We start from the raw sequence: 15,961 nt of genomic DNA on the forward strand, positions 1-15,961 counted from the left end.
AAAAACACAACTCGAGGTAGGTATAATTACATTCCAAGTCTTATTTCAAATGGTTCAACCGTTTTTTCATCATTTGGTCACCCACAAAATCAGTTTCATTTTGATGTATTAGATTAAATTGTTTATCGTATCCTTGAGATTTGTTGAAGGCTACATGCAGTAAGGATCTTAGAAAATAATTATAACGTTTGCAGTTAGCTGCTTTCAATTATCATTCTATTTACAGATTTCTGTAATTCCTGATTTTTCTTTACGCTTCCAAGCTTTCGACTCTTCTCTGGAGTCTTGGTCACGGAGGTTAAAAACAGGAAGAAAAAGAGTAGAAACATCAAGGAATAAAAATGGAACGGACTTACCAACGGAAGAGCTACATTGTATGGAAACACGTTGTCAAGCATGCCAGTGATCAACAAATGAAGATGATACAAACTGAAATAAGACGAAATCAATTTGTGCGCATTTCCTGTTCCTTGATGGAAGGTTGCCAACTCAGATTATTATTTTTATTGTCTTACCAATGCTGTGAAAATTTTGTAATTACCGCCTCCTATTCGTCACTCAACCATCCCTTTCTAAACTTCAGGCAAGAGTCAAAAGCTTGGAAGGTTAAAGAAAATTTAGGAATTACAGAAATCTGTAAGTAGAATTATAGTTAGAATTCTTGAGCGTGATTCTGCATTATCTGCTTTCAATTACTTAAAAAAATAGATCCTGGAACGTTGGACAGGATTACTTTGAGGATTAGGGAAAAGTGCGGTTTATCAAAATACACTGAGATTAATAGCATAGATCGCAACCCTGTTCGTTGAATCTTACTCTATAAGTAAAAGATTCTGATTAAAATAAAATTACTTGTTCAAATCAGTAGCATGTTTTATGTTTTTTTCTTACTAAATTCTGTAGTGATTTTTTTTTTTTAAATTACGAGCATTTTTATTTTCACAGGAACGTTAACTTTCAAAATCACACTCTTGAGTGCGTCAGGAGGGTTTGAGATAAGCGAAAGTGATTCTAGAGTTTGTAGTGGTAAAATTTATATCCCAAACAATGTTGCCACAGAAATGACAGATTTAATACCCATTGAAGAGCCTAATGAAGATTCTAAATTGACCAATGCAGACGTATACAAAGAACTCAAAGTAAGAGGGTACAACTACTCTGGGCTTTTCAAAGGAATAATTGAGGCCAACATTGAAGGTATTTCTTTCAATATAATTTTAATATTTATGAAATAATTTCTAAGAACGTTTATAATATTTTAATGCAGTACAATCTATATTATAAAATTGAAAGTGACTGTGTTTGTGACTCTTAACCTCTTGAACTACCCCACCGATCTCGATCAAATTTTTAACATAGATGAGGTCCAAACCTGGGATTGTTTTTATCATATCACTTTGACGGTGCAACTTAGGGAAGTAGAGGGGGATAGACACTTAAAAATCACTGAAAATGACCAGTATCAGTGTCGAATCCACAGTTTTCGGGATCGCTGAGATAAACAGTAACACTTCCGATGCCGTTTAAATCCAAATTCAGCTACGAACATGGAGGAGAAGGAAGGTGAGAAATATAAACAATATGGAAAATAACCGATATCAGAGAGCGCTTTAATAATAGTAAATAATGACTAACTAACGGAATATTACTATTTTTTCTTCATTTAATCCAGCGAAGCGGGTAATTGATGTTAAAAATGTATAAAATTAATATTTTAAAAATAATCAATTTATAATGCATATTAAATTATAAAATTAATAATTTAAAAATAATCAATTTATTTCTTCTTTAAATACACGTACGAAAAAGCTGAAAATTTAAGTATGGCTACTCTTTTAAACTCTTGTAGTGAGCTCACATGTTACACATTTCCTTCTCTTTCCTTTCATATTCTTGAGAGGAAATCAGGAAAAAGGTCTACTACGTTCGACAAACATATTGCATTGATTTATTATGTTAGGTTGAGATAATGCTTCCTAGTACTAGATTGTCGAAATATTCAACATGAAGGCTATTTTTTAAAAGAGCAAATAAATAAAATTCCGAGAAGACAAAATCAGGGCTGCAATATCATATCATAGGTTGCTCATATTTTATGAGAGTGTTGGAGTTTGACATTCCTTATCTCCGCTTTTGTCTAATAGCTATCTTCTGTTTGACTAATATACAAATAATATACTGATATTAGTAATGCATGATCTTATATTGGAAGCTGTGTGTTGCTTTTAAATATTTCATAATGGATTACATATTTAAAATCATTGTCTTACGTTGATACACGAAAGCGACTATTGACAGTATCATGACAGCATTCCATTTGCTCAGCTAATTGTTACAATATTTATGGGGATCCTCATAGATGAGTTTGTTCAATAGATTTTCATTGAACGAGTAGCTAGCAAGAACGCAAAGAGTCTGTAAGTTCGTACCTTTACTTGAATCTTGAAAACATTCCTGTTCAGTTTCATCAGTAATAATACAGACCAAACGTCCGGAGCACCTTTGAAATCTTGATTGAAAATTAAAAGAAGCAGGTGTTAAAAGTGTTACTTTTATATATTTGGTAAATTATCACAATACGCCTGTAAGGCGAAATTGAAAGGCCAATGTTCACAGCAAATTTCTTGAACAACTTCGAAATCTTGATTGAAAGCAAAATCCAGTAGTCGTTGAAAATGCTACTTTCCTCTACTCGACACTCTATCGTAATATGCCTGTAAAGCGAAATTAGAAAGAAAATTTTGAAATCAATTAATAAAAGTAAAGAGGAAATAGAACTGTAGGAATACTAACTGATAAAATAGCTTTTATGTTACCTTAAATAATGAAAACAACACTAATGAATTCATCTAAAAAGCTAATGTATCCGAAAATGTTTAACAAATGCATGATAAAGGTAAGTAATAGCTAAAAAGAATGATTTAAAAAAATATTTTCGGAACTAAATATAATATTTTTATACTTATAGAACATTAGAGAGCTTAATGTGTGATTGTTTTCGATACCAGATATCGACGCTCAATGAAAATGAGTGTTCTTATCAAAGGATGGAAATACCTTTATTGCAGTTTATTTGATTTAATTTTAAGGATTTTAGTTCGATATTTTACATAGAATTTAATTTTGTTTAATCTTTTATTTGCTTTCAAAATCTTAAAATTTTAGGGTAATTTATAAAGCTGGACTATTATTATTATTATTATTATTATTATTATTATTATTATTATTATTATTATTATTATTATTATTATTATTATTATTATTATTATTATTATTTAAATAGCTTTTAGCGTGTATTTTTAATAAAAATTTCAGTGTTGACATCTGAAAGAAGAAAGGTAATTTCGTAGTTTTCATAGAGATACATCTATAATTAGTAAAATGTATTCCAAACTTGTTGATCATAGTAAATCATCCTCGAAAAAGAAAAATAGAGGAGAAAAAAGATTAAAAAAATCATTCTTAAGATACATCAACGTAATCTGCTGCAACATAGTAGATTAGGAAAAATAATTTAACAGGAAATATAAGGTTACATGATTTTCTTAAATAGTTGTTCAGTTCGCATATAGTATAGTATGAAATGGTTTCTTACAAACTATACATGTCAGTGAAATTCTGTTTACAATCTTGCTGAAACAAGAGACTTGTGACTTCTTTCTGGAAAACCTTATATCATTACTCATTGATACAACTAAATCAAATTAATGCGAAACTTCTTTCCTTAACCCATTGCGTCCTCTTGGCAAGTTAAGCTGTCACGGCAATTTTTCGTCACAGAGCAGAAACTCATGGATTAGCATTGCTGATTTTAACCGTGGAGCAACTTTGGAGTCTGTTTCGTCATACCATTGTTGCGTTTTCTTCGTATGGTATATTGACGTGAAGTTAGCACTTTTTTTTGGGTACAGTGTGTTTTGAGGAGAAAGACTCAACTAGATTGATTTGAAAGACTACAGAAGGAAGAATTGAAAGTCTATAAAGGAAGGATTGATTTGATTTTAATAGTTGTGTTTTTGCAATGTATTTTCTCCCTCAAAATTGTAACTTTTCAAAATGTTCCCTTTTTTCAATATGTATGTGCCTGTTGGCAACTTAAGTTGCGGGCTAAAAAACAAGAAAAAAATAAATATTTTTCACAAATATTCTAATATCTATTTTAGAGTACTATTAGGACCAAATAGGCGAAAAAAAAAAACTTTTCAAAATATCAGTGGGGAATTCTGAGCACTAATGGGTTTTAATTGAAACTTTTATTTCAAGCTAAAATATTAAAATTTCCTACGTACATTCTTTTCTTTTAACAAGGCTCACAAGATCTTTCAGCAAAGCATTCGTATATTCGCTTTTTCCGTAATTAACAAATTCAACTATTTAATGTTGCCTTTTATTTTCAGGTACATATTGTTGTGTAAAATGGCAAAAGAACTGGGTAGCTTTCCTTGACAGCATGCTTCATCTTCCCATTTTTCAGGACAAATCACGAGGGATTCCTGTGATACATGCAATAGACAAAATTGTTATTGACGTGAAACAGCACTTGCAGCTCGTTAAACAATTGAAAGATGATGAAGGTAATGGATAACTTTTTTAATTCATCATATTATCTTATTTAATTATAATCCAACAAAATAAATGCATTGGTTCAGTGGAAAACCCAGTGACAAAGTTGTTCGCTTGTATTGTAGTAATGTATATGCACACCCGGTGTTCTCAGGAACACTAATTCGTGAGTGAAACTTTCATTTGTAAACAGAGTAGTTACAAAAATCAGTAAAAAATTACATCCATTAACAATTGTTCACGTTTTACTTACGCCTTCACCTATTTCAACACTTTCCGAATTAACTACACATTCATCGCTTTGGATTGATGTAGCCACAATTTTTGTTTCAGTTTTCTGATCAGCACTTTCTGAAGGTGTCTGGTTAACCGATTCTACTCTTTTCTCAAAACAATCTAAAATTGTTTATTGACACTTCGTTATTGCTCGATGAATAATACGACACTACTAGATACTTAATGCTCCGACAACAATACTAGTTTATAAGCTCTCCGTAGATGACAATGAATCAATAGCTTAACATCCATAAAGGGAGAAGGGTATATTTGGGTAAATGTTGCCACTTGATACAGGAACACAGCAACTACTTTTCCTGGGTGTTTCCTGGGTGCTTTCCCAGGAATTGCCGACCTTGACCTTTCCACCCGTTTTCGAGCATCTTTAGGATGTATTTGAATGTCATTTCCGCATGAGTAGATAAGTAAATATTTCCAGAAATAAAAGTGTGATTCTAACGACTACAGAAAGGTTGAAAAGCGAGATGTTCCTCAAACTGTTTCAACTAAAATAAAAGTGCTTTTTCAGTTTGGTTGCACAAAACAAAAGTTGTTCCCTGTTTCTATTTTCATGGCAATTCGAAACAAGATCTCGAGGGCAAAAGTTATCTCTGCCAGAGATGAAAATATTCTTCTCCAGGGGATACAGTTTTGCCAGAGAGGAGATTCCTACTCCGTTTTGCATATTGGATATTTTTATAGTATTCTACTTGCAAAAGAGATATTGACTTTGAGCACTTCTATTTTGGTGTCTTTTCTATAAAATTGTGTGTAAAATTTCAACCTTTCATACTGCGTATTATCTTTTACATTTATATTGAGTAATAAGTAGTTACAAATACATTTATTCTGTCTTGTATCAATATAATTTTTTTTAATAGATTTTGAACTTACTTTGTAATTTTCTTAAACCCGAATAAGACCACATGTGACCCTTCATTTGTTTTCAGAATAATAGATGTTTTATGACGTAGCCTTAAAATGAATTGAAGCTTTCACAAATACATATTTTTACTAATAACCGAATCGTAATTTTTTTTTATTCCTTACCTTTCGTTATCTCTTATAGGAAAGGTACTTGTGAGTAATAAAAGCAATTTAATTTACTTTAGAGTTTTTTTCTGTTCACAGTAAATATGAAATTTAAGGCAACAATCACTAATCGTAATTTCTGCTAACTTGTACTATTTCATTATTATTAACGAGGTATCGTGTATTTCTTAGTCTTTTTTCAACTGAAGTATAGTCAATCCATTAATAATTCATGTTTTTCTTCTTTCTTTCTTGTTTCAGGTGTACCACTCTCTCTCTATAAAGGACTTAACATAGTAAAGTGTGGAGGAATAGAACTGTGCGAGCTCACAGGAACTTACATAACACCCAAACGAAATCAAACATCACCTGTACTGGAAAAATATGTTTACTTACCGTATTATAATCCTTTCACAAGTGAAGATAATCAAGACTTGAACTCTATAGTTCGAGTTTGCACACATATTGTTGTTGAAAATGTGACATCATTAGCAATTAAGGTTTTGGAGGTACAAGAAAATATCAATCATCTATTATCCCCGATTGTTGCAGATGTGTTGAGAGATTTACCTCTAATAAAGGTTTGTAAGTGTATCTTTCACTCTTTCAACCTTCTACACAACTATGCATTTCAATATCATTTAATTCATAGAAAAGCAAAGACCACCGGGGTTAAGATAGAATGTTCTCGAACGTAATAATTGAAATTATTGTAATTACTTAATACGTTAATTTAAATATGTAAAAATATGAAAAATATAGTAGATTTTATGTGTATCCAACATTTTCGTTGGAAAAGATCGGACTTACTTGAAGAAATAACTTCACAAGAGAAATATGGAAGAAATTTGTTTCTTTTAATTTTTTTGTTTATTTTCATTTGTTTATTTATTTTTAGAAAGGAACTGTAAATATGAATCGGAAACGTTTATTTTCTGGTTTCTGCTCAAACTCAAATCACACTGCAAGGCCTTAATAATAGGTCTACAATATATTCCTCCAAACACTTGTGTCAATGATTTTACTGATTATATATAAACTCTTGTAATGAATATACATGTATTTAGCAATAAAACAATCTTGTTAGGTGATTTGAATGTTCCTGGTGTAAACTGGAATACGAACGAAATTAGTGCTTTGCAACACTACATTAAACAAAAGGCCAAATAACTTATTGAATTTTGTAATATGCTAGATTGTAAGCAATATAATTATACATATGACGCTAACGATAATACTAAGATTTTAAATCTTTCCCTTGAATTTCAAAGCTAGAATGTATTTTCATTTTCAAAGAGAGCTTATTCGTTCCTTTGTAATGAATAAGTCCATAAATAATTCTACACATAAAGGGAAATACAAACGTTATTTCTATGTTTGGAAACTTTTGCAAGAATTTTCCCTTGCTTTCGTACCTACTTATAAACAAATTCTTAATTTACCTGACACTTTACTCCATAAATGCAATATTTTTTATCAGCTTAAAAGACAAGATAGTCTTAAAATATTTATTTATCATAAATGAATATTGTGTAACAAAATATTTCAATGAATCGTTTAATATATCATTTTATGGGATAAAAGGCAATTTGATTATCTATTTCTCAAATAGACCAACATCATTGTCTCAGCTGGTTTTTCGTGGACAGAAGAGGAAAAGAAAAGTGTTCAAGATCTTGGAATCAGTGTGGAAAACTCCCATCGGGGAGCCTTTACTGACTGTGACTTGTTAATAATTTCTAAAGTCACTCCCGAAAGTGAAAATTCAATTAAACTTCTGCCAGAAGGAAGCTTTGTACTTATACCAGAGAGTCCTATGCAGTCTCCTCCAACAATAGTCAATGGGCTTCGTTTGGAAGAAATCGTACAACAGAAAACATCTAATGGGACAATATATCTAATGAGGAAAGTAAGTATATTAAAATTCACATTCTTTAAACCTTTTTATGCACTTATTTTGCTGTAGTCTTGTGCTTTTAGTTATTTGATAATTAAATTATAATTAAACAGTTTACAAATATAAATAGTTATCAAAATAATGCAAGCACCTCGTAAGGTGGTGGTACATTTTGCAGCTCCCGGTTGTTAATAGTAATATAAGAGAGCATCGTCTTTAGTACACCAGGAGAGGAAGAATCGAGACGTCTGTTGCGGTAGACGATAGTGATGAGCTTCAAAAAGGTCTTAATTGTAGATGTTCGATAAGATGGTACAACTGTATCTAAAGAACCAGTGTACAAAGAAAGCAGTGAGGAATAATGTCCAAGGTGGTGATGGGCTACAGAACACATTCCTAAATAACATTGCTGGAAAGTAATAGTGAACGAATAAAAAGTTTCGGTGACATAGATCGCCGTGCATTGAAGAAGATTGTTATCAACAACTTTAGAACAAATGGGGCAATAATTACTGTGGAAGTCAATCAGCACCTGGAACAGCCTACTGCAACACAGTCCGACGCGAGTTACATAATCTGAATATCTGTGGTTGGTTGAAATTTTCAATAACAAAATATGATCAGAGCCCATAACATCAATACTATATTAAATAACAAAAAAGGGTAAATAAATAATAAAATAATGCTGGTTTCAGGACACAAGGATTTAGGAGGATTTAGGAAGTAGATTTCTAGGCTTTCAGCATCTATGGTCATGTTAGTTCGTCATGTCCCTTGGCAATCACACTATCCGAGGAAAGGGAAGGAAGGAAGGAAGCGGCTTAGAACATACGTGTTAGGCACCATTCCGGCATTTGCCTGGTATGAATGAGAAAAACTCACTCAGGATGGCTGGCCTGGAAAAGCATTTTACACTTTTTCGACCGAGTGTCCCCACAGGGAATCGAACCAGGAATTGCTGTTTCAGGACACAAATTCGACATAAATAGCTGTAAACGTCTCCTCCTTCTTAAAGAAATCATGTAAAGCAAAACTTAAGTTTACCATGAAAGGCAATGGAGGTCTCCACCACGAAGCATCATTTGGAACTAGTATCTGAAATCTTAAAATACCAAAGAATGCGCTTAGTTACACTCGGATGTAGTGGTAAAGCTATATTAAGGATTGTGATTCATAAATGAGAAGCAACAATTATGAAAATATGAAAAGTTGGTAGCAGCGTTAAAAGATTAAAAATGAAAACGATATTTCTAAGTACTTGGAACTATTATACTAGGCATTCGTCTTACTAAATAAAATTCTTCAAAATACACAAGACTCAAAGTTGCTAACACAATACTAAATCATTCCCCGTCTCGTCGTCTGATGGTTTTATCTCGAAACGAAGTATCAAAGAGTTTTTATTAATTTAGTTAAGACGTCAAATCACAAGATTTCCTAGCACGTAGTTCAAACCATTCCGTTAAACTAAAGTGACTTCAGGGATCCTCGTGTTGCAACCTTTTGTCAGCGAAAGTAATTCGCTCTTGGATGGCCTGCAAGTTTGGACTTTCAACAAGGAAATACCAAGGCAGTCGATGGCAACTTGTCCCTGTCATGTCGCTGACAATAGTGATCGTGTTTTCTTATCTTCGGATCTACCTGAAACCTCTTCTTAGTAGTGGCGTGCTCGTGATGTATAGTTAGCATTATTATTTCCTTGAAATCGTGCAGTTGCAAGGACATTTCAAGATAAATGATTCACCCTGTATATATATATAGCAGATCAAGAATTGCCATAGCCAAAAAAACATTCAATAAGAAAAGATCATTCTCAACTAGCAGGCTTAATATTGGACTCAGGAAGAAGTTGGTCAACTCCTATATATGGACTGTATGGTTCAGACTTAAACATTAAGGAAGTTAAAGAAGAAATATTTAGAGAGTTTCGAAATGTGATGTTGGAGGAAGATGAGGAAGATATGATGGACAGAGAGGGTAACAAATAAGGATGTTTTGAAACCGATAGGAGAGAAGAGGATACTTCTTAGGAAGGCCATCTTACGAAGAAATTGTCTTCTTCATACCACCATAGAAGGAAAGATGGAAGGAAAGCGAAGAATAGGAAGAAGAAGAACACAACTAATCGATGATTTGAAAAATAGAAGAAAATATTGGAAGTTAAAAGAGGAAGATGAAGATCTAGAAACGTGGAAGAAACATTTCCAGACCCAAACTAAAATTAAAATTAAAAAAAAAAAAAACCTCATTAGCCCCAGGACCTTCCAGAAGGCACAGTACTTAATAATAATAATAATAATAATAATAATAATATAGAAAGAGAGAAAAAAGAGAAAGCCTATTTAATGTTACCGAGGTAAAGCAAAAAAATAAGATGTACAAAGATTGTTACTACATATTCTGTTATCCCGTTCTCTTAGAATTAATTTAATTCTGTTTTAAAATCTGAGGACACCTTTGAACCATTATGATTTTCATGAGGCCTACGCGTGCTTTATTTTTGTCACTGGTGGCTGCTGACAGTGATTACAAGGAGTAGTTGATGTTGGACAAAAAAGTGTTTTATTACTTTGTAATACGGTGTATACAAGATAGGACTTTTGTTAGCCAAGATAGTATGTGCAAACTAGAATGTAGATGGAGAACTGGATTCTTGTGATGGTTTATGTAGGTTGATGGTATTGAAATTGGGATAATCAGTAATTAATGAGTTCAATCTTTGTGATCAGCATTAAATTAAGATAAAAGTAATTGGTTTGTGTATTCTGTTGTACACATATTAAATAGAATAATATGTTGATATTTACGGAATTCCTTGTCATTTCTGTTGTAGAAAACTTAGCATATATAAGTATCATAATAACTAACAACTGAAGCAATATTCTGAAGTAACAAAAAGCAAAGATATATATGTATAAAATATGCATTATACAATATGTATATACAAAATATGTATGTTAAGTTATACAAAAATTAAAATATAAGTGTACTCTTTTTATCTCGAAAGATAGAAGAAAATATCAGTATTTAGGCAAACATAACAAATAAAACTTCATTAAATCGGATTTTCTGTTTGCTCAGATTATTTTCCACAGTACCTATATATTATTGGTAGTTATAACAATTTTGTTCTGTCACAAGAAGTTAATATTATATAAACTGCATATGTTAATTTACTAATTATTTGATTAAAACCTCTAGCAGTTGAAGCAATTTAGAATAGTTCGTTATAAAAATAAAAGGAGAGAGTAGTTAAACTCCCTGGCACTGCAATCCATGAAGGGTTGTGACTAGCCGAGGCGGATAAATGACACATGGTACAGAGCCATTAATTCTGGCTTTTCCGGAATTTCTTACCTCGTAATTCAAATTACTTTACAATAACCCCACTCTGCTAGTTCAGTACAAATAGTTATATACATACCACAAGTACAATTTAAAACTACTTGCACCAAAAATTGTACTTACAGTTGACTGTGTGATGGTTTACGGATGATTCAAATTTTCTTTCATGAAGATTACTATCTGTTCTAATTAGTTTTTTTAACAGTTTAAGTACATTTGATTTACTATACGTAAACAATTTCTTTTAATATAAACATTATCTACTCTACAATGTTAAATAATTCTTATTGAAAATTATAGTTCTATTGCGTTTCTTAAACAGGTAAAGAAATATTCAGATCCGAAAGTAGTGAAAATTAGCAGTAAGAATTTTGAGTGGCTGGAAACGTTAAAATCTTCTCTGAAAGAAAACACCGCCAATGAAGAACGAGTACTTTTGGTTGTGGAGGGAGACCCGTTGAGTGGTATACTAGGACTTGTCAACTGTATTAGACGAGAGCCTGGAAGCAAATATCTTCGGTAAATACAAAATTAATTTATCATAATCAATACTTCCAACTACATTATCATTTACTCTATTCATCTAATTTTTCTTTTTTCTGTTGTTTCTCTCATTCCACCTTCCATTTAAGGTGGATAAATTCAAGTCAAAAGCTTAATTTATTAATAGTTTTAAGCTTCTCATAGTACGTTCATTTTACGTAAGATAATACGTGGATCATAATTAATTCCAAATTTATTGCATATATATTTTTTGATTTGGTAATCATTTATTTACATGATAATTGTGGACCTTTATGCAATAATGACCTAACCAACCTAGGTCCACAACGTAAATAAATAAAAAAAAATGCAAAATAAATCTTAACTTCTAGTTCAAATCTACAGTGCAGCATATAAGTTGAGAGCTTTGTTGTACTAGCTGTGAATATAAGCAGTATAAAATAATTTTTAGAACAAAATGGGAAACTTTAAGTCTGCATTATTCATTTTTAATTTTTTTTAGTTAGACTATTATTGCACCCAGTTCCACAATTCTTGTCTGTATTTCTTTCTTTTGCTCTAATAGTGTAACTATACGGTTCAGCTCAGTTAATTTTTAAGAAGAAAATTTTAATTTTTTAAATGAACCTCGCATAATAGTGCTTCCAAGAATTTTTCTCTCAGCCAACAAACGAATGTATATATATATGTGCGTCTCAATTGCCACGGAGATCGCAGAATTCCCCTCTCCTTCCCATATAAGGAACTAAAATTCAGCACAATGGACAAACGTCGTCTCAAAACATTCCTGTCTATGGGCTGTCATGGCTATTTTTAGCTCTTGACATCACCAAACTGCGTAGCAAGCCGATTCTTTTGCCTAGCAACAGGAGGGGACGGAAAGAAAAAAAGGTGCAGTAGTCTGACTTACGTACACGGGGAAGCAACCACGAATGAATTTGCTGCTACAAACATACGACAAAAATGAAGTATTTGTTACATACGTTTAGTAAACTCTTCATTAGTACCTAGAACAAACAATTACAGTGTACGAATAATGTCAAGTAATATTTGTAATGTGTGAATAAAATTGTTTTGGCGACATGGATCTGGAAAACGGCATACCATTCGATTCGCTACAAGAAGGATAAGAGGAGAGCAGCCCGCAACCTACTGGATAACACCCCTGGATACCCAATACAGTCTCCCTTTCCAGTGTTAAAGTGAATAAAGTGTTAGTGAATTACGAAAATTTACCGAGTGACGAAATATAACGAATGATTCGTGTCTACCGCGACATCCGCGTCTTTCTTATTAAATGGGCCTACATTATTGGTTATTAAAAGTGAAGTGCCACTGTTTATGTATTATATGTTCATAAAGTTTTAGTGTTGTGAATTAAAAGTAAAGATAGAAATTCGAGTATCCTTTCAACATAATAATCATGGTTTAAATTTACATATGCTTATTTTAAGAAATAATCTAATTAATTTTTCTTTGCAGCACGAGTGACTAGCGCCTATGTAACTTAGTAATACATACATTAATAAATTGCATTAGCGCTAAAGAATACAATTAGAGTTAACTTTGTGCCGGTTTCCCGTAACGTTCTGACCGAACTCTGAACCCGTTGTCCGACGGCTATATGGTCAGTAGTAATGGTCGATGCAACCCGATAGTGAATGTTAAAGAAGACATTCGAACGGTAAAGAATCGAACCCAGACCATGAAAAGTGCAAGCCCACTTTGGGACCGTAGGACACGAACCACGTACAGTAACAAAAGGGTATATCCCGATAGGGAGTGAGACGTACCTGGATCGAACCCAGTACTGTTATATATGAAAACAGACAGGGATAGACGAGAATCGAACCCAGGACTGTAATGTATGGCTTTCCTTTGTGGGAACGTACCAGGACGCGAACCCGATACTGTCATAATATGGCTTTCCCGACCAGGGACGTTTAAGGTTCGAACCCGATACTGTCATAAATGGCGCCCGATAGCACAGGAACGTTCGGTAAAACCGCATAAAAACAACGCTAATTGTATTTTCTCGATTAAGGTAAATTGTAGTGCCCTATTAGTACTATTTAATTTTGTTGTTCTGGCATTAGTAAATTAATCAACATGTCCGTAAATAGAGAAATAATTCCTGTCTTGCATGAAATGCGAAAAATATGGAAAGAAACAGAGTATTTAATAGTAGAAAGTCAGTTCAGATATAGAAAAGAACCTTTTACATTGTTAGAAGTCGAAAATGCCTTAAAGGTAGAACAGGAAGTTTGTGAAATTCGTAAAAGAGCTAAACAGGAAATTGCAAAATCTCTTTTGGAAAGGAACATAGAATATAGGGCTGAAATTGAAGATAAAATTGTTGCTAAAATGCATGAAATACGCAAATCTGATTTCTATCGAAAGGTCAAAGATGAATGTGTTTTTGAATCAGAATTTATTTCCTTGTCAGACATTAAAGGTAAATTGAAAGTTTACTATGAAAATTCAGACATTGTACGTACTGCAAAAGAAAGGTTAGCTGAAAGAATATACAAAAGATATTCAAAGCAATACAATGTCAGTTGTAACAGGGATTCCAGCGATAATCAGAAAATAAATTGTCAAGTTGTACCACCAAAACGGGTTAGGTTTGCTGATCCTCTCGAAACTGCAATTTTTGCGCATACTCCTGTAAAAATTAATGAGTTAGAAAATTTTCAAGATCATGAGAATAGTAAAAGTAAAACAATACCATTAAAAATAGAACTTGCTGAAAGTAATTTAGAATTTGTTGAACGTGAGTTTGAAGGTATTTTGTGGGACTTTGCCCCCGTTGCTCAGAAAGCATACGCACGAACAGTGAAAAATGAGTGTGTTGAAACTTGTACAATTTTGCCATGTGTTAGGTCTCAGTCACCACCTATTGTAGTAAATCAAGCTAATATTGAATTTCTTGACAATGAATTCGAACAGGTTAAAGAAATATCTGAGTGTGAATTAAAGGTAGAAAAACAAATCATTTCTGTTGTCACTCACGTTAACGTTGAATTAGGCCAAGCCAAAGAATTTGTTTTGTCTCTGTCGAATAGTTTTGTAGGAAGAAAAAAGAATAACAACCCAGCTGTCTTGCAACCCCTACCAACCAAGTTGATCACGTTTAGTGTAGCTCCGTGTGTGAGCGAGCGATCAGCTGACCCAGCTGTCATTTGTTTGTTTTGTAAAGGAACAAAAAAATGCATTCATGGATGCAATGCGTGCTTCGCTACAGAAAGGTTTACTAGAGTTGTAATAAATTGTGTTGAGGATGAAGGCAAAAGCGGCCTGCCCACGCAATCTTGTAGTGTATGTTTATTAGAGGAAAATCGCCTCTATGGCACCTTGCTAACCAGTAAATTAGAATGCGTTCCGTTTCACAAAACTTGTTTATTTTTTGTGTATGTTAGGGTGGTAGAGATTTGCCAAGAGAAGAGTAGTTTTTCAAGCTGTGAGTTGAAAGTCAAAAACATACAGATGAAACAAATGAACTATGTTATCTTTTGCGTTGTTACTTGCACTCAAGTTGTGTACTTAGAAGATAGTACAAACGGCTTTACGCCAGGTAGGCCTAATGGTAATGAACATAACTCAATAACGTGGGAAAAGAAACTGAAAACCTGTCAAGAATATTTTAGTAAATTACGAAATGTTGTTTGTCAAAGGGCAAGAAAATATAGTTTACAGGTTCAATGTGGCAAAAAGCACCGGCAAAATAAAAAGAAAGTACATAAAGTCAGACGGAAACTAAAAAGAGTTAAACGTATGCTGTATTGTTTTTCAAAATTTTCCAAGTATGTTCGTAAAAGTTCTTCCAGAAATAAATGTAACAGTCGCATCAATGCTCAGACAAGTGACCGAAGTTTAAAATTGAATCACACTATTAACTTAGCGATCCATGGCGTAGTAGATAGGTCAGGTGCTGACCACTCATCACCTACAAACAAACATCACGAACCTTTTCAGGAAGAATGTGGTAATTGGGTGAATAAATCTTTTACACACAAGCGATTTGAAAGTGAACGTAATAGTAAAATTAAATATCAGTCACTAACTGTTGTCAGTGATGTGCTATCAGCTGATCGTGACGTCATAACAAAGATCAAACATACAGGTAGATGGAAAAACCTAGTGAAAAGAAAAAAGCAATTTAGTGTTCACTCTGAATACCGTAAAATTGGTGCACAGCGAAAATTATCACAAAAGAAAAGTAATTGCTACTCAAGTAGTGATAAGTTAGTCAATTTCTTGTGCTATGCAGTAGTCATACATGTTGAGAAACCATTCACGCTATTTGTTTATTGGCAAATGAAACCTTTGAAAATTGTTTTTGTG

The 15,961-nt window shown here is 32.9% G+C and overlaps 1 protein-coding gene across 1 annotated transcript in view; it reads left to right on the top strand.

Annotated features, from left to right (window-relative positions):
* The window catches only part of LOC145679053 (fatty acid synthase-like), a 99,560-nt gene that overhangs the window by 20,495 nt on the left and 63,104 nt on the right, over nucleotides 1–15,961 (top strand). Inside the window, exons 7-11 of the mRNA XM_081749651.1 lie at nucleotides 946–1,197; nucleotides 4,398–4,574; nucleotides 6,133–6,380; nucleotides 7,484–7,780; nucleotides 11,436–11,632. Of these exons, the coding sequence (XP_081605777.1) occupies nucleotides 946–1,197; nucleotides 4,398–4,574; nucleotides 6,133–6,380; nucleotides 7,484–7,780; nucleotides 11,436–11,632 (1,171 nt within the window). The remainder of the gene's footprint in view (nucleotides 1–945; nucleotides 1,198–4,397; nucleotides 4,575–6,132; nucleotides 6,381–7,483; nucleotides 7,781–11,435; nucleotides 11,633–15,961) is intronic.

This window comes from Thermobia domestica, chromosome 2 (assembly GCF_964235325.1).
Source record: "Thermobia domestica chromosome 2, izTheDome1.hap1.1, whole genome shotgun sequence".
Lineage (NCBI taxonomy): Eukaryota > Metazoa > Arthropoda > Insecta > Zygentoma > Lepismatidae > Thermobia > Thermobia domestica.